Here is a 24,294-nt window from a genome sequence, read left to right as displayed (position 1 = left end):
GACCGAGTCACACTCTATCACCCAGGCTGGAATGTAGAGATTCTCCCGCCTTAGCCCAGAGTCTGTCTTTGTCGCCTGGACTGGAGTGCAGTGGGGGAATCTTGGCTCACTGCAACCCTTCACCTGCCGGATTCAAGTAATTCTCCTGCCTCAGCCTCTCCAGTACTTGGGATAAGGGCTGGGTGCCACCACGCCCAGCTAATTTTTGTACTTTTAGTAGAGACGGGGTTTCACCATGTTGGCCAGGCTGGTCTCAAACTCCTGAACTCAGGTGATCTGCCCATCTTGGCCTCCCAAACTGCTGGGATTACAGGCGTGAACCACTATACCTGGCCAATTTTTCGTATTTAGTAGATTTGAGATTTCACCATGTTGGCCAGACTGGTCTCAAACTCCTGACTTCAAGTGATTTGCCCACCTCGGCATTCCAAACTGCTGGGATTAGAGGCATGACCCACCTTGGCTGGTCAGTCGAAGGCATTTCTGAGAGGACAGTGAAATGACTGGGACACGAAAGGAAGCATCTCATCATCAACATCACCGAAGGTTGACAAATCTTATTAAGCAAAGGAAGTTTAGAGCCTGTACTATAAATCTTGCAATACTTGAAGCCATCTAATAGCAATAACATGTTTTAAAAACTTTGAGGCCAGCTGGGCACAGTGATTTACGTCTGTAATCCCAGCACTTTGGGAGGCTGAGGCAGGAGGATCACGAGGTCAGGAGATCAAGACCATCCTGGCTAACACAGTGAAACCCCGACTCCGCCTCTACAAAAAAAAAAAAAAATAGCCGGGTGTGGTGACACGTGCCTGTAGTCCCATCTACTTGGGGGACTGAGGCAGGAGAATCACTTAAACCTGGGAGTTGGAGGTTGGAGTGACCCAAGATTGTGTCATTGCACTGCAGCATGGGCGAAAAGAACAAAACTTCGTCTCATCAATCAATCAATCAATCAATTAATAGGCAAATAAAAGGACAGATACAGAAACTGTTATAAGTACACCTTTTCTTCATAATTCAACTTTTTTTCCTGTTATTTAGAAGAAAACATGAAAACACAATATACGTATATGTTGATGAAAACGCAACATACACAGAAATAATTCTGACATAAACAAAGAGTTCTGGTGGAGAAAAATTAGTTTTTGCAGGTTATGCAATTTTTTTTTTTTTTTTTTGAGACACAGTCTTGTTCTGTCGCCCAGGTTGGAGTGCAGTGGCACAATCTCAGCTCACTGCAACCTCCGCCTCCCAGGTTCAAGCGATTCTCCTGCGTCAGCCTCTTGAGTAGCAGGATTACAGGCGCCCACCACCGTGTCCAGCTAATTTTTGTATTTTTAGTAGAGACGGAGTTTTGCCATGTTAGCCAGGCTGGTTTTGAACTCCTGACCTCAGGTGATTTCCCCGCCTCAGCCTCCCAAAGTGCTGGGATTACAGGCGTGAGCCACTGGGGCACAAGGATCGGTTGAGCTGGAGAGGCGGAGCCAGTTGCAGTGACCCAAGATGACGCCACTGCCCTGTAGCCTGGGCGATAGAGTGAGACTCCGTCATAAACAAACAAACAAAAAGGTAAATAAGAAGGGAGCCAAACATGTCTACACAAAAAAGCAATTAAACACAAAAAGTAGTAAATGAGAAATGAAGAACAAAAAAAAAAAACCTACAAGAAATACAGATAATAAGTAACAGAAAGGCAATGGTAAGGTCTTCTCCATCAGGAATACTTCAAATGCAAATATTTAACTCTGCACTCAGAAGGCAAAGACTGGCTCAATCAACAGGAACCAACTACGTGTTCTCTGCAGAAGACTCATATTGGCCTTAAGGACACACATATGCAAAAATTTAAAAAATAAAAGCCAATAATTAGTTATGGGGGTTGGCGCCTGTAATCCCAGCTACTAGGGAGGCCGAGAAAGATCTCTTGAGCCCAGGAGATCAAGACCAACTTCAACAATACAGCAAGCACCTGTCTGTAAAAACAAAAACAAAAACAAAAACAAAAAACAAAAAAACACAAAAAACTAAACTAAAAAAGTAGCCCGGCATGGTGGCATGCACCTATACCAGCTACTGGGGGAGGCTGAGGTGGGACAATCACTTGAGCCCAGGAATTCAAGACTGCAGCAAGCCCTGATCCCACCATTGCACTCCACCCTGGGGGACAGAGCAAGACGCTGTATCTAAAAAAAAGAGAAAATACAAAGATACACAAGGGCACACCCCCAGCAGGGAAGTTATCCTCACCCAGGGAGACCAGGTTCCTATAATTCTCCACCATCACCTCTCTGTACAGAGTCCTCTGAGCAGGGTCCAGACATTTCCACTCCTCCTGAGAGAATTCTATGGCCACATCCCTGAATGTCAATAGACCCTGGAATGAAAACACATTTTAAGCAAATGGTTATGGGAGGAGTTCTTATCTTTACAGAAAATGAGAAGAGGAGAGATGGGGAAAGCAGGGATTAATTGCAGTGAATGTTCTGACAAATCTGAGTGAGGGATTTTCCACCACGTTTTGTCTTCTCAGTTGTGTTTTATTATACTTTTTTTTTTTTCAGGTGGAGTCTCACTGAGTGCCCAGGCTGGAGTGCAGTGGCATGTTCTCGGTGCACTGCCACCTCCACCTCCCAGGATCAAGCGATTCTCTTGCCTTAGCCTCCTGAGTAGCTGAAATTACAGGTGTGCACCACTATGACCAGTTAATTTTTCTATTTTTAGTAGAAACGGGGTTTCACCATATTGGCCTCAAACTCCTGGCCTTGTGATCCGCCTGCCGCAGACTCTCAAAGTGCTGGAATTACAGGCGCGATCCACCATGCCCGGCCCAGAAACTTTTATTGACACATCAAGTGACATTCAGTATCTAGATGAGACAGAGTATGAGTGATGTCTTCAGAGATGACAACGTCCATAGTGAAAGATCAGAAACTAAAATCTGTCTGGGCACGGTGGCACATGCCTGTTATCCCAGCTACCCGGGAGGCTGACGCAGCAGAATTGCTTGATCCTGGGAGGCAGAGGTGGCAGTGATCCGAAATAGTGCCACTGCACTCCAGCCTGGGGAACAGAGACTCCATCTCAAAAAAAAAAAAAAAAATTAGCCGGGCATGGTGGCAGGCACCTGTGGTTCCAGCTACCTGGGAGCCTGAGGCAGGAGGATGGCTTGAGCCTGAGGGTGGAAGTTGCAGTGAGCTAAGATCGTGCCACTGTGCTCCAGCCTGGGCAACACAGTGAGACCCAGTCTCAAAATAAAAGAAAATACATGAAAACTAGATTACTCAAAGGATGAAAATCCATTATATATATACATATATATATCAACAAAATAATGAAACCTACACACACAAAAAACTAGATGTTAATACAAAGGGTTGTCATTTTTCCCAGATTTTCAAATTGTAAAAGTTGTTCAAAATATATACATTTGTGTGTGTGTATGTATGTATATGTGTGTGTGTGTTATGTGTGTGGGTGTGTGTATATATATAAAGTGTTTAAAAATATAAAAAGTAGCAAGTTGTGTTTAACTGAAGAGGAATCTCATCTTGCTGGAAAAGGACACTTTGGCAGCTGCGGGCAGGGGGGATCTTGTTGGATGTAAGAAAACAGGAAATGCCCCATCCTAGAGGAAGCAATCAACCTTTCAACTGCCCAACCTGGAGGAATGTTCAGATATCTGTAGGAATGCAGGCGTGCACAGAAGGAACCACTATGGCACTCTTTATACAGGGAAAAATCGCAAAGGACCCACATGTTGTCATTCAGTCCATTTCCACTGCAGATGCCAAACAGCAAGCTAGCCATGTTTACTAACATGACAACATGTAAATTCACAACCAGCAGGAACAAATATCAAAGTAAAATATTTACTGGAACACAAAGAAGAAAACAAGACACTGGGGTCTACTTGAGAGTGGAGGGTGGGAAGCAGAAAAAATAAATACTAGGGTTGGATGCAGAGGCTCATGCCTGTAATCCCAGCACTTTGGGAGGCCAAGGCGGGTGGATCACTTGAGGTCAGGAGTTTAAGATCAGCCTGGCCAACATGGTGAAGCCCTGTCTCTACTAAAAATACAAAAACTAGCAAGGCGTGGTAGCAGGCTCCTGTAATTTCAGCTACTTGGGAGGCTGAGGCAGGAGAATTGCTTGAACCTGGGAGGCGGAGGTCACAGTGAGCTGAGATCATGTCATTATACTCCAGCCTGGGCAACAAGAGCAAAACTCAGTCTCAAAAAAATAAATAAATAAAAAATAACTATTGGGTACGGGGCTTAACACCAGAGTGATGAAATAATCTGTACAACAAACCCCGATGACACTAGTTTACCTGTGTAACAAACCTTCACGCGTGCCCCAAACCTAAAGTGAAAACATAAACATAAAAACTTTTTTTTTTTTTTTTTGAGACAGAGTCTTGCTCTGTGCCCAGGCTGGAGTGCAGTGCCACAGTCTCAGCTCACTGCAACTTCTGCCTCCCAGGTTCAAGTGATTCTTCTGCCTCAGCTTCCTGAGTAGCTAGGATTACAGGCATGTGCCACCACGCCCGGCTAATTTTTGTAAAAAAGTATTGTTTTTTTTTTAATTTACTGCAGAATTTTTTTCTAAGTCTCGTAACGATGCAGAAATACACGAGTACGAGACTAGCTCTGACACCTGGCACAGAACTGACAGTAGCGGCTCCCCAGTGAAGCTGGAAGGAGGATGGAGGACGTGACTGGGAACGGAGATGCTTTATGGCCAAAGGTCTAAGCTGCAGCTTTGCTTGGAGTTTTACCACAAAACAAATATATTCATCATGTGATGTTTAAATATAAAAATATGTATTTAATAATAATTGGTGGGGCTGGGAACAGTGGCTCGTGCCTGTAATCTCAGCACTCTGGGAGGCTGAGGCGGGCAGATCACCTGAGGTTAGGAGTTTGAGACCAGCCTGGCCAACATGGTGATATTCGTCACTAATAAAAATACCAGAAAACTAGCTGGGCATGGTGATGCGTGCTTATAATCCCAGCTAATTGGGAGGCTGAGGCAAGAGAATCACTTGAACCTGGAAGGTGGAGGTTGCCGTGAGCCAAGATCATGCCGCTGCACTTCAGCCTGGGTGACAGAGCAAGACTACATATATTTAAAATATAATATTATCACAATATAATAATAATGATAATACAAGTTATAACCATGTTTAATGAAACCACAGACTCCATGAGCTTAATGCACTAAGAATGGTTTAATGAATCGCCTGCTATTATTTAGGTAGATTTCCTATTCTTAATGATGGAGTAAAACACCTTGTATCATTCATGTCTGTGTATGAACTTTCCATTCTAATTATTAAGATTTTTTTGGAATCAGAAACGCAGTAACTCACTCAATTACCTAAAAATGTAGTATAAAATCAGGGAGAAAAGATTTCCCCATAATGGGCACCTTTTCTAGAATGTACCAGGTACTTTGTGCACGTGAATACATGACTTCCATTGGCAGCTGCTCTAATCCTGGTCCACAGAGAGCTGACAGTGCATCCAGATGTGGCCCCTGAACAATCCAGGCTGCTCAGCAGCACTGACACCACGGGACCCTCACCCCGTCTCCATCCATGTCTGGTGTGAGCCCTTCCCAGGCCCATGCCCAGTGCCGCCTCTTCCCAAGTTCATGTCACTGGGTCACGAGAGATGGAATCTAAGCGAGATGAGAGGGACTGAGGGAAGGCACGGGTGAGTGTGAGCAAACCTGTCAGGCAGGACGCTTCAGACTCAGAGAAGATTCCCAACTCCAAGGCCCAGCGTTTCTGAAAGGAAGGAGACAGAACAATCCACCGAAATATCATCTCACCTGAGGAGGAGCCATCCCTGACTCCTCTGCTTTCCTCTTCCTCTTCCGGGTTTCTTCCTCATGGACCAAGAGTCTTTAGAAATCAATCCTGAATGTTAAAAATATGTTGTTTATTGCTCAGAATCAACATACCCCCTCCCTGTAACACAACAACACATACGAAGGACACCTCACCCTGAGGAAATACGGTCCCCTCTGCTGCCCACCGCACCAGGGACGATAAACTCCTACAGGAAAACTCCCGCTCCCCTCCTGGAGAAGCCCCCACACACGCTGCAGCAGTGGGAACCTGGGCTGGAATGAGCTCCCCTTCAGGGCACAGACCAGACCTGACCAAACCCCATGCAGGTGCTGGGTGCGGTGGCTCACGCCTGTCATCCCAGCACTCTGGGAGGCCAAAGTGCGTAGATCTCTTGAGCTCAGGAGTTTGAGACCAACCTGGGCAACGTGGTGAAACCCCATCTCTACCAAAAATACTAAAATTTAGCCAGGCATGGTTGTGCTCGTCTGTGTCTGTGGTCCCAGCTATTTAGGAGGCTGAGGTGTGAGGATCGCTTGAGCTCAGGAGTTCGAGACCACTCTGGCCAACACGATGAAACCCTGTCTCTACTAAAAACACAAAAATTGAGCCAGGCACGGTGGCTTATGCCTGTAATACTAGCACTCTGGAAGGCCAAGGAAGGTGGATTACTTGAGATCAGAAGTCAGAGATCAGCCTGGTCAACGTGGTGAAACCCCATCTGTACTAAAAATACAAAAAGTAACTGGGCTTGGTGGGTGTCTGTACTCCCAGCTACTCAGGAGGCTGAGGCAGGGGAATTGCTTCAACTCAGGAGGTGGTGGTTGCAGTGAGCCAAGATCATGCCACTGCACTTCAGCCTGGGTGACAGTGTGAGACTCAAAAATAAAATAAAAATAAAAATACAATAATTAGCTGGGTGTGGTGGCGCACACCTGCAATCTCAGCTACATGGGTTGCTGAGGCACAAGAATCACTTGAACCCAGGAAACAGAGGTCACAGTGAGCCAAGATCATCAGACTGCACTCACAGCCTGGGCAATAGAGTGAGACTCTGTCTCAAAAAAAAAAAAAGAAAGAAAGAAAAAAAAAAAGCGTTTCTGATGTGACTGATGCAGAGATAAAAAAAACCTGAGTAACGTGATAGAGACTGAAGGGCAGGCCGGGCGTGGTGGCTCAAGCCTGTAATCCCAGCACTTTGGGAGGCCGAGACGGGCAGATCACAAGGTCAGGAGATCAAGACCATCCTGGCTAACACGGTGAAACCCTGTCTCTACTGAAAAAAAAAAATACAAAAAACTAGCCGGGTGAGGTGGCGGGCGCCTGTAGTCCCAGCTACTCGGGAGGCTGAGGCAGGAGAATGGCGTAAACCCGGGAGGCAGAGCTTGCAGTGAGCTGAGATCTGGCCACTGCACTTCAGCCTGGGTGACAGAGCCAGACTCCGTCTCAAAAGAAAAAAAAAAAGAGAGACTGATGGGCAAAGGGAACTCCAGATGGGGGTGGGAGGGCATGAGAGACAGCTCTGAACCTAGACCTGAACGAGGAGGAAAGGGACAGTGTCGTGATCATTTAGGGACGTAGGGTAAGAGCAGGGACAATGACCTGAGACAGGAAGGGTTTTGATGTTTGGGAAAAAAGAAAGCAAATGTGACTGGGGCAGAGGGATTCAGGAGACAGGGGCAAGCTCCCAGGAGGAGGCTGGACACTGGCAGGGGCCCTGGACACAGGGCTGTGGAGCCACAGTGAGGAATTGGGCTTTTGTCCTGGGGAACACGGGAAGCCGGTGGAGGGTTCCCTGCCAGGGACTGACATGACTGCTTTAGATTTCGCTGTGATATCCTCATACAGAGAAAGGCCCTGAAGATGATCTCTGTGTCTGAGTCTATACCTCTGTTTCTTCCATTCTTTTGTGTTTTATTTATTTGTCATTTTTAGGGTACTGCATCCCATTTAAAATTCTAATTACAACTGGTCACTCCCCTCTCCCAGAAGAAAAGCCACGCCCAGGCACACACTCTATTTTGCCAATCATTTCAGGGGCCAGGGTCACTCGAATTGAGCGTTTCTGGTCTAGCCCTTCATCTCCAAGTTGCAGGGAGGCTCATTGGGGCTCAGAGAAAGAGAAATTTTCACTAAGTTACCCTGAGAAGGTCTGAGATGAGTGAGAAGGTGTGCCTGAATTCTTACATGGGGGCCTGGAAGGGCTAATGGGAGGGTTGGTCTTTAACACCCCTATCCTTGAAAGTTAGAGAAGCATCTTTCACATGCCTGGGCTAAAGAAACTTCTTTTGCAAGGTTCTGATGCCACTGATTCCCGACATTTAATTCTTCCTTACAAGAAAATCACACTTACAGTTATAAAATGCAGAAGTGTGAACACACAGCTATTGACCTTGAAAACGGTGAAAAGAAGGTCAGCTGTAGAACTAAGACATAAGCAAATTTTTTCAATCAAGAATACATGGGTGACCAGGTGCAATGGATCATGCCTGTAATCTCAGCACTGTGGGAGGTAGAGGCAGGTAGATCACCCAAGGTCAGGAGTTTGAGACGAGCCTGGCCAACATGGTGAAACCCCGTCTCTACTAAAAATCCAAAAATTTAGCCAGGTGTGGTGGCGGGTGCCTGTAATTCCAGGTACTCAGGAGGCTGAGGCAGGAGAATCACTTGAACCCAGGCGGCAGAGGTTGTAGTGAGCCTAGATCGCATCATTGCACTCTAGCCTGAACAACAAGAGTGAAACACCATGTCAAAAAAAAAAAAAATACATGGGCACTTTTAGAATAGCATTCCGTGTTGGGGAAAACCTGAGACAGGGCTTGCTAGTCTGATATAATATAAAAAGAGTCTTGGAACATGCTGGGGTCCAGGGTTAAAACCCCTTGTGGCCTTTGGAACACCAAGCTCTGTGCCAAAGGGTGGAAGGTTGCCCTGCTGCACCATAATCTAAGCCCAGGGCATAAAATGCCTCATGGCTTGGATGGAATCCAGGGCTCAGGGCATAAAACCCCTTGTGGCTTCTGGAATGTGCCCACACTTGCTGGTTCCTTGCTTCTACCACTCCCAGGCTCATTAAATGATTATATCTTAAACTAGAAGAACATGTTCCCCGTGATCTCAAGTACAGAACGTGTTCCATATAAATGCTAAACCACACACCTGTAGATCATGTGCTGGATGCACCACTTCCTTTCAACCCCCACAGTCACACCACCTGCTTCTTTGTTTGACCACCAATAAATAGTGTGGGCTTCCAGAGCTCAGGTCTTTTGCAGCCTCCATACTAGCGTTGGCCCCCTGGACCCACCTTATGAATCCTTAACTTGTCTTTTCTCATTCCTTTGACTCCGCCGGACTTCGTAGCCCTGACAGCCTGGTGTTGGGTGTGGCCACAGTTCCATGCCAATCCATCCCATCTTTCAACATTAGTCCAGAAGGGACCAGAGGGCCCAGAGGGAAGCATGCACTTAATAGATCACAGCTCAAGATGTTCACAGATGACATAAGGAAAGAAAACTGAAAAACAGACTAACTGGTTAAACTACATTTTGATGTTAAGGTAAAAGGTACACACTGACACAATCAACCTTCTATATTAGGTACCAAAGGTTTCCAATAAATAATAAAGACTGGAAAGCATACAGACCTCGATCTCAACCGGACGCAACTAGTTTCAAACAGAAACTATTTTGAAATTGTTTTTTAAAAAATCTAACAAATTCTGAGGTCAACAGGAAAATAACTAGAGAATGTACAGAAAAAAAATGATGTCAGCTGATTATAGGATGTGACAAAGGCATCTTTCAGAAGTGATTATGTATTTTTTTTTAATCACAACATGCTTTTTACAGACATTATGCATTATGCTTACATTCCCTTAAATGTTGTTTCCAAAGGTGCTCAGCCTCTAGCCTAGCTAGAATCTCCGGGAAAAGGCAGAGAAAGTTTGGTGAAAAAGAGGCAGGAGAGGAGGGGGCAGTGCAAAGAGAAAGCAGCCTTCCAGTCAAAGATCAGCCCTCAGGTAAAGGTCAGCTTCGGGCAGGCTGGCCTCAGGCAGAGTCAGGGTCAGAGGATGGAGCAGCAGCAGGGGGGACTGGGGCATTCTACATCTCATTCAGGTCAAGCAGAGTCTGGTCCCGCATCCTTTGTGTTCCTCTTTGGTGCATTTCACTTTATCTTCCAAGTCATCAATTGTCTTTTTGAGTTTGGCTACTGATCTCTTAGCAAACTCGGCACGGGTCTCTGCCTCCTTGAGATTATCAGTAAGAATCTTCACCTCTTCCTCACATTTGTCTTCTTTTTGAGAGTACTTTTCTTCAGCTGCACTCAAGACACTTCAGGTTCTGGTGTGTCAGTCTGATCTGCTCATCCATCTCCAGGCAACGCGACTCTGCCAGCTCAGCTCGTTCTTCTGTGCCTTCCATGTCTCCTTCAATGATCACCAACTTATGAGTCACCTCCATACTTCCTATCTGCCTCTTCTGCAATGTGCTTAGCTTCTTTGAGTTGGATTTCCTGGAGTTCCATCTTTTCTTCAATTTGTAAAGTCCAGTTTTCAATAACCTTTATACCTCTCTCACTCTCCTCAGCAGTTTTTTCCGCTTCTTCCAGCTCTTGCAGTGCTGAGGCCAGGCGCTCCTCAGCACAGTCCAGCTCCTCTTCAACAAGCTGGATCCTACCATTCAAGGAGGCCACCTCAGCCTCAGCCTGTTCCTGGGCCCACATTTCTCCCTTAGCTTCTCGCTGGAGGTGCTCGGCTCGCTCCTCTGCAACATCTGCCTGCTGCTGCAGAACCTGGATCTTGCGCTTCACTGCCTCAATGGTGGAGATCCCAGTCATGGTGCCCACCCAGCTACGCGTGTGCTCCGGTTGCTGCCTCCTCCATTTGGCATTGCAGCCTCCTCTCCCATGATTATGTATTAAAAGAGAAATTTTGAAAACTAAGATTTATCTTAGCTGTGTGTGGTCGCTCATGTCTGTAATCCCAGCACTTTGGGGGAGCCGAGGTGAGTGGATCACCTGAGGTCAGGAGTTCGAGGCCAGCCTGGCCAACATGGTGAAACCTCATCTCTGCTAAAAGTACAAAAATTAGCTGGTCATGGTGGCACGGGCCTGTAGACCCACACACTCGGGAGGTTGAGGCAAAAGAATCGCTTGAAGCCAGGAGGCGGAGTTTGCAGTGAACTGAGATCATGCCACTACACTCCAGCCTGGGTGACTGCGCGAGATTCTGCCAAAAAAAAAGAGTAAAGAAAGAAATGAAGAGGAAACAAGAAAATAAAGTAAATCTATTACATGAGAACAAACGCACTTTTGATGTCCCTTTTGTTTTTTATTTTTTGTTTGCTTGTTTGCTTTTGTGAGATGGAGACTTGCTCTGCCACCCAGGCTGCCGTGCACTAGCACAATTTCGGCTCATTGCAGCCTCTACCTCCCAGGTTTAAGCAATTCTTGTGCCTCAGCCTCCCCAGTAACTGTGACTACAGGTGCACACCACCACGCCTGGCTAACTTTTGTATTTTTAGTAGAGACCGGGTTTCACCATGTTGGCCAGGCTTGTCTTGAACCCCTGACCTTAGGTGATCCACTCGCCTCTGTCTCCCAAAGTGCTGGGGTTACTGGCAGTAGCCACCACGTTTTGATGTCCCTTGTAAAAAGTTCTATGTAGGCCAGGTGCGGTGGCTCAGGTCTGTAATCCCAGTGCTTTGGGAGGTGAAGGCAGGAAGATCCTTTGAGCTCAGGATTTTGAGACCAGCCTGGGAAACACAGTGAAACCCATTTCTACAAAAAAAAAAACATTGAAAACTTGCCCGACTTGGTGGCTCATGTCTGTGGTCCCAGCTACTCAGGAAGCTGAGGTAGGAGGATCGCTTGAGCCCAGGAGGTCGAGGCTGCAGTTAGAAGAGATCACGCTGCACTCCATCCTGGGCGTTAGAGCCAGGCCCTGTCCCAAAATATTAATTATTAATTAATTTAATATTAATTAATTGCGTAATTATTACATCATAATTGTATTATGTAATTATCACATCATAACTGTATTATGTCATTATCACATCATAATTGTATTATGTAATCACATCATAATTGTATTATGTAATTATCACATAATTGTATTATGTAATTATTACATCATAATTGTATTATGTAATTATCACATAATTGTATTATGTAATTATCACATCATAATTGTATTATGTAATTATCACATCATAATTGTATTATGTAATTATCACATCATAATTGTATTATGTAATTATTACATCATAATTGTATTATGTAATAACAGAAACGGATTTTTTTCCCTCACATCACTGCACCACTTCCTACCCCACCCTGCAAAAAGGGAATAGAGTAATTCACAACTGAATAAGTCACTGTCCTCTGGCTGAATAGGGATTCCAAGTGGAAGCTGACCTCTATGCCAAGATTTATAGGATGTACATGCCTTATAGATAGGAATTTTAAAATTCTCAATCTCATCTGTATAATTTAAACAAATTTTAAGTTATTAGAGTATATACACAGAAGTCAACATGTCACAGGTAATCATATCCAATGAACTCACCCACTCATCTGAACCCAAAGTCACCTACCCCTTTATTCTTTTGAGACAGGGTCTCGCTCTGTTGACCAGGCTGGAGTGCAGTGGCATGATCTCGGCTGACAGCAGCCTGGACTTCCTAGGCTCAAGTGATCCTCCTGCCTCGGCCTCCAGAGTAGTTGGGAGTATAGGGTGCACCATCATGCCTGGTTAAATTTATTTGTTTATTTATTTTTGGCCGAGACGGGGGTCTCACTATGTCGCCCAGGCTGGTCTCGAACTCCTGGACTCAAGCAATCCCCTTGCCCCAGTCTTTGAAAATGGTGGGATTACAGGAATGAGCCACTGCACCCAGCCCCTTTTTCAGGCACCAATGCAACCTCACACTCAAGAAGAAGAAAAGTTATTATTTCAGTTAGTTAAAGAAATTCCTGGAGTATAGGCTGAGGACAACCCACCTGGGTTAGCTGTAAATCATGCACCAGTAGTAGAATTAAAGCCAGGAGCAACTCCTGTTCGGGTTCATCAGTACCCAGTTCCTCAAAAGTCCATACAGGGCACCTGCAAACATTTAGAACGGCTCTATAAACATAAGATTCTAGTCCAATGCCAGTCGCCTTAGAACACCCCACTTTTGCCAGTTCAGAAGCCATTGCCAGGGCCAGGGTCTAATGAATATAGGCCGGTGCAAGATTTGCATGTTGTAAACCAGGCCACGGTAACTATCCATCCAGTGGTACCTAATCCGTACACTTTGACTGGACTTATTCCAGCAAGAGCTAGTTTACAGTCTTAGACTTAAAAGATGCTTTCTTTTGTATCTGTCTGGCAGCAGTTAGTCAGCTGATGTTTGCATTTCATAATACAAAGAAGCATCACAGTTCACCTGGACTAGACTCCCACGAAGGTTTAAACACTTTCCCACAATCTTTTTTTTTTTTTTTTTTTGAGATGGAGTCTTGCTGTGTCACCCAGGCTGGAGTGCAGTGGTGCAATCTCAGCTCACTGCAACCTCTGCCCCCAGGTTCAAGCAATTCTCCTGCCTCAGCCTCTCGAGTAGCTAGGATTGCAGGTGCCAGCCACCGCACCAGGCCAGTTATTGTATTTTTAGTAGAGACGGGGTTTCTCCATCTTGGCCAGTCTGGTCTTGGACTCCTGACCTCGTGATCCACCCGCCTCGGCCGCCCAAAGTGTTGGGATGACCGGTGCGAGCCACCACGCCCGGTTCTCTCCCACAATCTTTAGAGAAATATTGGCCTCAGACCTCATGGCCTATACCCCACTGAATAACAACTGCACCTTGCTACAGTCTGTAGATGAGCTTCTTTTGCCGGCCCCAACCTCAGAGGGCTGTTATCGGGGAACCCAGGATCTCCTCCATCTCCTATAGAAAGTAAGTTACAAAATGTCAAAAAGTAAAGCCCAAATTTGCCATGAAGAGGTTACATATCTAGGTGTCATAGTGAGCCACGAGGAACACTGGCTTGGCTATGAGTGGAAGCAAGCCGTTTGTGCGCTTCCGGCCCTGACCACCCTACATCAAATAGGAATTTGTAGAGACAGCAAGATTCTGCCGCATCTGGATTCCAAAGTTCCCACTGATGGCTAATATGATCGTTAATATGAAGCCACAAAAGGAGGAGAAAAGGAGCCCTTCCTTTGAAAAACTAATCAAGAAATAGCCTTCAAACAGATCAAGGAAGCTTTAACTAAGGCCCCAGCCTTAACACTACCAGACATAAGTAAGCTTTTCTTTCTATATGTTCATGAATGAAAAAGAATGGCTATAGGGGCTCTGACTCAACTTATAGGATCAGGGCATCACCCAGTGGCATATTTATCCAAACAACTAGACTCTGTGGTGTTAAGATGGCCTCTTTGCCTTAAGGCATTAGCTGCCACCATCTTGTTAACACAAGAAGATAGCAAATTAACTTTAGGACGGCAACTAACCATCCGGGTGCCACATTCAGTCATAACTGTGATGGATCAAAGAAGGCATCATTAGTTATCAAACCCAAGGATGACTCGGTACCAAGGGCTTCTATGTGAAAACCCTTACACAACTTTAGAACAGTAAACACCCTAAACCCAGCTACTCTGCTCCCAGTCAAACCGGGAGCTCCCCCTATGACTGTGTCGAAACAGTAGATGGGATATTCCCCAGTGAGAAAGATCTTACAGACAGACCTCTTGGAGACCCAGATGTCAAGTACTTCACAGGTGGAAGCAGTTCGGTGCTAGAAGAGGTTCGACGTGCCAGGTATGCAGTGGTAACGTTAGACTCAGTAGTAGAGGCTCAGCCTCTGTCCACTGGAACATCAGCTCAAAAAGCAGAATTAATAGCCCTGACAAGAGCACTGTTGCTAGAAAAGACAAGAAAGTCAAGTTTATACTAATTCTCAGTATGCTTTTACTACATTGCATGGACATGGAACTATATATTAAGAGAGAGAGCAAACAGCTAGAGGATTAACTAACAGCTAGAGAAAAGAAATAAAGTACAAAGAAGAGATTCTACGGTTCTTAGAGGCTGTATAGGCTGCAGAAAAAGTAGCTACAATGCACTGCAGAGGGCACCAAAAGGCAAGGAATGCCAGAAGCCAAAGGAAACAGAAAGGCAGACAGAGAGGCAAAGCACGCAGCAATGCTCACGCCACATTTTTTTTTTTTTTTTTTTTTTGAGACGGAGTCTCGCTCTATCGCCCAGGCTGGAGTGCAGTGGCCGGATCTCAGCTCACTGCAAGCTCCGCCTCCCGGGTTCACGCCATTCTCCTGCCTCAGCCTCCCGAGTAGGTGGGACTACAGGCGCCCGCCACCTCGCCCTGCTAGTTTTTTGTATTTTTTTAGTAGAGACGGGGTTTCACCGTGTTAGCCAGGATAGTCTCGATCTTCTGACCTCGTGATCCACCCGTCTCGGCCTCCCAAAGTGCTGGGATTACAGGCTTGAGCCACCGCGCCCGGCCTGCTCACGCCACATTTTAAAGAGGAAGCCTTAGCTATGCCTCTCCTCCCAGACCTCCTCTGCAAGAGGGCCCAAGTTATACTGCAAATCAAAGAGCCTGGTGTGCCCAAGAAGACAAAAAATATGTTAAAAGAAGGTAGTAAATTATCTTTGATAGGAGACCAGCCATTTCAAAGACGTTAGCGCCTAAGTTTGTGAAGCCAATTCATCAGAAACTCATATAAGAAAAACAGCATTTGTAACGTTATGAAAGTGCCATTTCTTTTCTTTTTTTGTTTTTTGAGACGGAGTCTCACTCCGTCACCCAGGCTGGAGTGCAGTGGCGCGATCTTGACTCACTGCAACCTCTGCTTCCCGGGTTCAAGCATTTCTTCTGCCTCAGCCTCCGTAGTAGCTGGTATTACAGGCGCCTGCCACCACAACCGGCAATTTTTTTTGTTTTTTTCAGTAGAGACCGGGTGTTAACATGTTGGTCACACTGGCCTTGAACTCCAGACCTCGTGATCTGCCCACCCTGGCCTCCCAAAGTGGTAGGATTACAGGCGTAAGCCACCGCGCCTGGCCACGAAAGTGCCATTTCTATGTGCCGTGGCTCTGTGCTGTCATTTGAGCCGTTTGTAAACAATGCTTAACCCGTGCTCAGAATAACCTGTGACAGGGGCCCACTCGGCCCCCAAGAATTCAAGAAGCAGGAGCCATGCCTTGTGAAAACTTGGTTATAAACTTTACCGAACTGCACCATGCCAGAGGCTAGGGGCATAGGCTAGTGTTTATTTGCACCTTTTCAAGATAGGTTAAGGCTTTCCCCACCAGGACAGAAAAAGCAGAAGTGACTAAAGTACTGATAAAAGACATTATCCCCAGGCTTGGACTGCCTCTAACTTTAAAGTCAGACAATGGGCTGGCATTTGTAGCTGAAATAGTGCAAGATTTAACAAGACTGCTAAAAATAAAATAGTAGTTATGCCTAGCCTATTGGCCGGAAAGTTCAAGAAAAGTAAGATGCATGAATTGGACACTAAGCTGAAGAAATACTGAAGAAATACTGCCAAGAAACTCGTCAGGTGTTTCCTACGGTCGTCCTCTGAGTCAAGTGCATCCTCACCAAACAAACTAGGTATTCACCCTATGAAAGTCTGTTCAGTCCAACCATAAGTCAAATTATAAGTCAAATTAAAAGTGATCTTCAAGAACTAGAGGAATTAACTTTAAGAAAGCAAACGCAGGCTTTAAGAATAGCCATGCAAAAAATCCATAACTGAATACAAAAAAGAATGCCCATAAGTCTGACAGATCCAGTACACCCCTTTAAACCTGGAGACTCTGTTTATGTTAAAAAGTAGAATCCAGCTTCTCTAGGACCCATATAGGATGGGCCCTATACTATAATCTTGTCCACACCCACTGCTGTTAAACTTGCAGGAATCATGCCTTAGATCCACCACAGTCAACTGAAACCGGCAGCTCAGGACAAGTGGACCAGCCAGCAAGACCCAGATCATCCAACTCGGCTGATCCTGAGATGAGACCAAGCTGCTGCTGAGGACGACAGCCCTGTTCTGGTCACTCCGGAGGCTGACCAGTCTATGCACAGCTGAAGCTGGAGGGGACGACAAGCCCTGCTCTAGTCACACATGGGAAGCTGACTAGTCTTCTACACACAGCCAAAGCTTGAGGACTCATCATGCAAGTAAATGTGGTTAGAAATCTTAAGACTAGTAGTTTTCCTTGTAATACTAACTGTTTTATTATTGTTCTGTCATTGTACTCAACCTCCTCCCCCAGGCAAGGCCCTCTTCTGACCTTGCTGGATATGAATATGCTGTCCATTGTTTTGCTGTTGTTACTCCCCCTAACCATGTTAGAAGAAGCCCCTATAGAACTGTGTCCCCACTGTACACATACTACCTGGTCAGGGAACAGCATAACTAAGACGCTATTGTTCCATAGTTATTAGGAGTGTATAAAGTGTATAAAAAATATTATAAAGGCCAGGCACGGGGGATCATGCCTGTAATTCCAGCACTTTGGGAGGCTGAGGCGGGTGGATCACCTGAGGTTGGGAGTTTGAGACCAGCCTCAGTAACATGGAGAAACCCCATCTCGAATAAAAAGACAAAATTAACCAGGCATGGTGGTGCATGCCTGTAATCACAGCTATTCAGGAGGATGAGGCAGGAGAATCGCTTGAACGCAGGAGGTGGAGGTTGTGGTGAGCCATGATCATGCCATTGCACTCCAGCCTGGGCAACAAGAGTGAAACTTCATCTCAAAAAAAAAAAAAAAAGACTTGTACATATAATCAGACCATCTACTCAATTTGTGACCCAGGAAATAACCAACCTTATGTATGTTATAACCCCAAATTTTCACTTGGCGAATACTTTAAAATTCATGCAAGGTCAAAAGAAAGTCCCCTCTTAAACCAAACCAAGGTCCCTCCCTTTTACCGAGGGCCTATTTCTCTGTATTTTGATGCTGGTCCAGCAGCAGACCTAGACTCATCCGTCTGTGGTAACCCACCTGTACAGAGATACTATGGAAACGACTACAAATACCTATGCATGCCACCTTGTTCCCCTGGGACCCAGAAAAAGATGGTGAGTATTGCACATTGCGGCACCCCAGCACACAACAAAGGCCAATCATGCTTACCGAAATGCCGGCAAAACCAGATTGTGAAACAAAAACCTGTCATCCTGTAAATTTCACCATTCTAAAGCCAGACCTACCCATGCGGACTGTGGGTTACCCCATACATGTCTCCACACACCTACCCAGCAACCTACCTATACGTTATCAAAAAGGAACCTGGACCAGCAACAATTCTGAGTCTTTAAATCATTCCATACGCACGTAGACCAGAAGTTACCAGAGCCTCCTCCTTTAGCTAAAAACCTGTTCACTCGGGTTGCTGAAAACATTGCTAGCAGCTTAAGCATTTTCTCATGTTACGTTTGTAGAAGGACTAATATAGGAGACCAATGGCCTTAAGAAGCAAAAGCGTTAATGTCACAAGATAATTTAACTCTAACTGACTCTTCTCCCGAACCGATGCCCACAAGTTCAAGCGCCTCGCTCTTAAAAACTTCCATTATCAGGAGATACTGTGTTGCTCGCTAAGGAAAAGCTTTTACGGACTCAGTAGAAGAATTAACTTGTTTAAGACAGCAGTATTATCATAAACCACTAAAGAAAACTTCGTGGAAAGGCAAGGCAAGGATGACTCCAGATCACCTCATCCAAATCCATTCTCCCGTTTCTCTTCTCCCGTTACCGCATCTAGTAACAGCTTGAAGCTCCATATACCTGGCAAGCACCCTCCCGTCTCTATTAGATCTGTGGGCCTCGCGACTACGGACAGTTGCCAGGAAAGTGGACAAGGGCTTGTGTACTTGAAACAATTAGACCATCTTTCTCCTTACTCCCACTGCAACAGGGAGAACCTTGATGGTATCCTGTCTACAAAAAAATCAAAGAAAAAAACAAAAGAGATATGGACATAAGAAAATACATAAAATAGAAGATTAGAAAGACACAGATCGGCCCCTGAAAGACTAATTCAGTACTTTAGGCCAGCTACCTGGGCACAAGATAAGTCATAAAGCTACCGCACCCCAATTTACACGCTTAACCGCATCCTAAAGTTGCAAGCAGCACTTGAAATCATCACTAATGAAACAGCAAATGCATTCGACTTACTGGCCCAGCAAGCCACAAAAATGAGAAATGCCATCTACCAAAATAGATTAACTTTAGACTACCTCCTAGCCCAGGAAGGAGGAGTACGTAGAAAATTTAATCTAACCAATTGCTGCCTGGAAATCAATGGCAATAGGAAGGCTATTACAGAAATAACTGCCAGAATGAAAAAATTAGCCCATTTTCCAGTCCAGACTTAGAAGAAGTAGGCTCCTGAGTCCCTCTTTAGAGGCTGGTTTTCCTCCTTCAGTAGGTTCAAAACCTCAATAGGAGTAGTTCCAGCCACACTAAGAATTTGTTTAATACTCCCTTGCCTCTTACCTCTCCTTGTTAAGAACATTCAATCAATGATAGAAACAATTGTAACCAGGCAGACTACCACTCAGCTAATAGCTCTATGTGAGTATCAGCCTGTGCCTAAAGAAGAAAACCTGCTCTTTCATGAAGAATCCAGTAACAATGATGCTTTCTATTAAAATCTTGTTTATAACTAGCACCAAAGGGAGAAAACTGAGGCAGAAATTTAAAAAATAAATATGCATTCATTCACTCTAGGAAAAGTAACAGGCAAGGCAAGGGTTAAAAAGAAAAGAACCAGTTTTCCTCTGCCTAGCAAGCTCACTTCAAGGACAGTTATATCATAACCCTGTTTGAGAAGTCTAAGCCAAAGGAACGGGCTCCAGACACCTCCCCTTTAGAAGAAGAATGAAGAAAGAAAGAAGGAAGGAAGGAAGGAAGGAAGGAAGGAAGGAAGGAAGGAAGGAAGGAAGGAAGGAAGGAAGGAAGGAAGGAAGGAAGGAAGGAAGGAGAGGGAGGGAGGGAGGGAGGGAGGGAGGGAGGGAGGAAATGTGTGTATTTAGCTGTTCTTGTTTTTCTTTCAATGCAGCTACAAGGCCACCAGCTATGCAAGGTTACAAGTTATGCTATGGTATAGATTACATGACCTATCACTATATGACTAACTGCTTTTATTTTGCGTCTGTGAGTCTGCTTATAAAACTCCACTCTGTCTTTGTTGAAATGCTCAGCTTTTTAGATGTAAATCCACTGAGCCGGTGAGTACCTTAAATAAACATCCTCCTTTCTCCCCCATATCAGTCTCTCTAGTCCTCAGTTTGCCACACCACCATCTCTGTGCCTCCTCTGCTCTCCCTGTTAAATTATCTCTTCCCTTTATACCCCTTGTCCCCACTCTCTGGCAGCCTAGATCCCCAGGTGTCCTCCCTGCTGTGGTTCTCCCTCTGTTTTCCTTGCCACCAGCACCACTCTGCTCTGTCTGCCCCGGCTCCAAATCCCTCCCCCTCTCCCTCACTCTGATGAGCCTCCCTCTTTGCTGTCCCTCTCCCTACCTTGCTGTCCTTCATCTGTCTGTCCTTCTTCTTTTTTTTTTTTTTTTTTTTTTTGAGACAGAGTCTCGCTCTGTCACCCAGGCTGGAGTGCAGTGGCATGCTCTAGGTTCACTGCAACCTCTGCCTCCTGGGTTCAAGCAATTCTCCTGCCTCAGCCTCCCCAAGTAGCTGGGATTACAGGCGCCTGCCACCACATCTGGCTAATTTTTGTATTTTTAGTAGAGACAGGGTTTCACCATGTTGCCCAGGTTGGTCTCGAACTCCTGACCTCAAGTGATCCGCCTGCCTCAGCCCTCCAAAGTGCTGGGATTACAGGCGTGAGCCACTACGCCTGGCCATCTGTCGGTCCTTCTAGCTTTTCTCTGCATTTCTTCAGTTGCTTTTCTCCTCCTGCTTTATTATTATTATTTTTTTCACTTTTGCTATCTCTTGGCAAATCCCTACCCCATTCTCTACTTTGCCATCTGTTATGAGTCTTTGTCATTCTTTTCTGTCTCAGGTTTTCTACTGGTCTCTGTCTGTCTCCTGATCCCTTTGGCCCACACAATCACAGGAGAGTTTGGAGTAAGATGCCTGCATACCAGGGGAGCGCATTTTAAAGGGGCTGGAGCTGGGCAGGGAAGAACAGCCTGTGTCACAGGATGTGGGGAAAAGAAATAGAGGTCAGATTGTTACTGTGTCCATGTAGAAAAGGAAGACATAAGAAACTCCATTTTGATCTGTACTAAGAAAAATTGTTTCTGCTTTCAGATGCTGTTAACCTGTAACTTTAGACCCAACCCTGTGCTCACAGAAACATGTGCTGTAAGGAATCAAAGTTTAAGGGATTTAGGGCTGTGCAGGACTTGCCTTGTTAACAATATGTTTACATGCAGTATGCTTGGTAAAAGTCATCGCCATTCTCCATTCTCGATTAACCAGGAACACAATGCACTGCGGAAAGCCTCTGCCCAAGAAAGCCTGGTATTGTCCAAGGTTTGCCCCCACTGAGACAGCCTGAGATATGGCCTCATGGGAAAGGAAAGACCTTACCATCCCCCAGCCTGACACCCATAAAGGGTCTTTGCTGAGGAGGATTAGTAAAAGAGGGAGCCTCTTTGCAACTGAGATAAGAGGAAGGCTGTCTCTTGCTCATCCTTGGGATTGGAATGTCTTGGTGCAAAGCCGACCATTCCCATTCTTTCTATTTTCAGATAGCAGAAAACCGCCCTGTGGCTGGGGGTGAGATATGCTGGCAGCAATACTGCTCTGTTACTCTTTGCTACACTGAGATGTTTGGGTAAAGAGAAACATAAAGCTAGCCTGCGTGCACATCCGGGCACAGTACTTATTTTCCTTGAACTTATTCATGATACAGATTCCTTTGCTCACACGTTTCCCTGCTGACCTTCTCCCCACCTGTTGCCCTGATACACGCCCCTAGCTAAGATAGTAAAAATAATGATCACTAAATACTCAGGGAACTCAGAGGCTGGGACCGGTGCGGGTCCTCCCTATACTGAGCACCCCCTGGGCCCACTGTTCTTTCTCTATACTTTGTCTCTGTGTCTTCCTTCTTTTCTCAGGCTCTAGTCCCACCTGACGAGAAATACCCACAGGTGTGGAAGGGCTGGCCCCCTTTAACAGGACAGGCCCCAGCCACCTCCCCAACGTAGGCTCAGGGGAAGCCGTGACTGCGGAGGGGAGACCTAGGGAGCAGCAGGGCCCAGCAGGAGGAGGGAGGTCCGGGGGCGAGGGCGCCTTAAGACAAGGGTGGGGTCTGCAGGATCCCAGGACCAGACAGAGGAGGCGGCCTTCCTGGGACTGGGGCCGCGGTTCTACGTTCCATGGGCGGAAGAGGGCGAGAATCCACCTCTCCGATGAGGACTTTAAAAAGCGCGGGGCGGGAGGAGTCAGAAAAAGGTTTAGAGCAGGAAAACTACGCGATAGAAAGTGTACACACTGCCCTACAGCAGAAAGACCCGGGACGGGGCTAGCCTCAGGGCGACCTTAAACCCCTAAGGAAGCGACCCCCGGACTCTCACAGGGTCGTCTCAATTTGCTCTAGGTGAAGGAAGATGGCTGAAAATTTCCAGGTTTGTGGGGACCCCACACCCCAGGAACAGAAGCGCCAGGGACCTGGGAAGCGCAGACTTAATACAACACAGAACGAAACTCACGCGCCGCGATGGGACCGTCACTCCACGCGATCCGCTTCCGGGTTTTCGCGAATCTGCGCGCAGGACAAAAGCCAGGCCTGGGTGGGACCCGCGAGGAGGTGGGCGGGGCCTAGGCGAGGTAGGGGCGGGGCGCGAGGCGGAGAGATTTTGCTCTTTAGAACCGGCAGAGGGCGGGGCAGGGGCGGGGCAGGGGCGGGGCCGGGGCGGGACCTGTGAGTTCCTCACCCTCCCTCCGGCGCCTGTTTTAGGGTTTTGGAGTCCAGACCCGCCAGAAAGGCTGAGGCCTGATTCAAAAGCTCTGGAATTGTCTGGAATGGGCATGTAAACTAGAATGTGAAATGCAAAGCCCTGCCTGGGCCGAAGGTACAATTTCATGCTGACGGCCCACAGAACAGAATAGAAATTCTCTCCGTTTCTATTCTCCATTCACCGGGTGGGGGGAAAATCCACCCTGTGCTCAGCTTCAGAGACTTCCCTAAAGCCACCGCCTGGGATGCGGGACGCAATGCTCAGGAAAGCGAGGAGTGAGGTGACCACCTGCTGGATAAATACAGCAGAGGCGCAGGGGAGGGAGACTGAGGACCCAGCTACTCAGGAAGCAGCGGCGGGAGGATCGCTGAGCCTGGGGTCCAGGCCAGCCTGGGCGACAAAGTAACACCCGCTCCCGCAGGGCTCCCTTCCTCCTCTCTCTCTCTTTTTTCCTTTTTTTTTTTTAATAACAAAAATACAATTTTGATTGCATGAGATAGGGATCCAACATTATTCTTTTCCATGTGGATATCCAGTTAGTTTTCTCAGCACATTTGTGGAAGAGATTTATTACTTTATTTACTTATTTCTTTTGTTTTGAATGAGAGTATTTCTCTGTAGCCCAGGCTAGAGGGCAGTGAGGGGATCTCGGCTCACTGCAGCCTCTGCCTCCTAGTTTCAGGCGATTCCCCTGCCTCAGCTGCGGTGTACCTGCCATTACAGGCGCGTGCCACCATGCCCGGCTAATTTTCGTAGACGAGTTTCACCATGTTGGCCAGGCTGGTCTCAAACTCTTGACTTCAAGTGATCCGCCTGCCTCGGCCTCCCAAAGTGCTGGGATTACAGGCGTGAGCCACTGCGCCTGATCCAACAAATACCTTTTACTTCACTTTCTAATTGTTGAGAAAATATAATTGAAAACAAAGCAAAACAAAATCTTCCCCCAAATGACAAAACATCTGCACGACGATAATAGAGAAAGAAATTTAAAAAGTTATTAATAAATAAGCCTTAGACCAGAATGTGATGGGAAATAGAAGCAAACAGCTGAGAGGTTGAAAAAAGAGAAAGAAACTTCCCTGTTCTATACAACCCATTAAGTACATGTTTTCAAGATAAACACTAATCAGTCCTCAGGGAAGAGGACTTGACAACACCCTTGGTCACACATAGTTCATCCTGGCTCTACTGGGTAATGGAGGTGACCATTTCTGTCAGCTAATTAGCTTCATGCTGAGGAGGGGAAGAAACCCTAACCCATGTTTCTTTGACGAGTGTGAGTTTTACAACATGGAGACAGGTGCCATCTCTAGTGAGGCTCCTAAAATTCGACAGAAACTGATGTCAGCAGTAAATAATAAAATTCAGAATTTATGATTAAGTATACAACTTATCTGAACACAAAGCATGAGGATAGCCACCTGGAAACATCAACTCCTAATGAATGGGATCAGCGTTCCAAAGTGGAG

At 46.1% G+C, this 24,294-nt stretch overlaps 1 protein-coding gene, 1 long non-coding RNA gene and 1 pseudogene across 3 annotated transcripts in view; 1 reads left to right on the top strand and 2 right to left on the bottom strand.

Annotated features, from left to right (window-relative positions):
- Window positions 1-22,622, bottom strand: part of LOC100427312 (uncharacterized) — a 31,565-nt gene extending 8,943 nt beyond the window's left edge. The window contains exons 1-7 of the mRNA XM_077981537.1: window positions 22,577-22,622; window positions 14,592-14,767; window positions 13,701-13,785; window positions 12,860-12,962; window positions 11,668-11,801; window positions 5,839-5,926; window positions 2,251-2,377 (exon numbers count right to left, since the gene is read on the bottom strand). Of these exons, the coding sequence (XP_077837663.1) occupies window positions 2,251-2,377; window positions 5,839-5,853 (142 nt within the window). The 5' untranslated portion in view covers window positions 5,854-5,926; window positions 11,668-11,801; window positions 12,860-12,962; ... (1 more) ...; window positions 14,592-14,767; window positions 22,577-22,622. The remainder of the gene's footprint in view (window positions 1-2,250; window positions 2,378-5,838; window positions 5,927-11,667; window positions 11,802-12,859; window positions 12,963-13,700; window positions 13,786-14,591; window positions 14,768-22,576) is intronic.
- On the bottom strand, window positions 9,659-22,622 carry LOC144337282 (uncharacterized; annotated as a pseudogene). Its single transcript, XR_013410242.1, has 5 exons — window positions 22,577-22,622; window positions 14,592-14,767; window positions 13,701-13,785; window positions 12,860-12,962; window positions 9,659-11,801 (listed from the first exon to the last, which is right to left on the bottom strand). The product of XR_013410242.1 is annotated as an uncharacterized LOC144337282 (transcript).
- LOC144337330 (uncharacterized) lies at window positions 15,072-22,623 on the top strand. Its single transcript, XR_013410304.1, has 2 exons — window positions 15,072-17,410; window positions 20,740-22,623. It is a non-coding gene; the product is annotated as an uncharacterized LOC144337330 (long non-coding RNA).
- Window positions 22,624-24,294: the final 1,671 nt, after the last annotated feature.

This window comes from Macaca mulatta, chromosome 19, assembly GCF_049350105.2.
Source record: "Macaca mulatta isolate MMU2019108-1 chromosome 19, T2T-MMU8v2.0, whole genome shotgun sequence".
In the NCBI taxonomy this organism is placed as follows: domain Eukaryota; kingdom Metazoa; phylum Chordata; class Mammalia; order Primates; family Cercopithecidae; genus Macaca; species Macaca mulatta.
The sequence above is the reverse complement of the archived record's forward strand: the minus strand, read 5'-3'. Positions and strand labels throughout refer to the sequence as shown.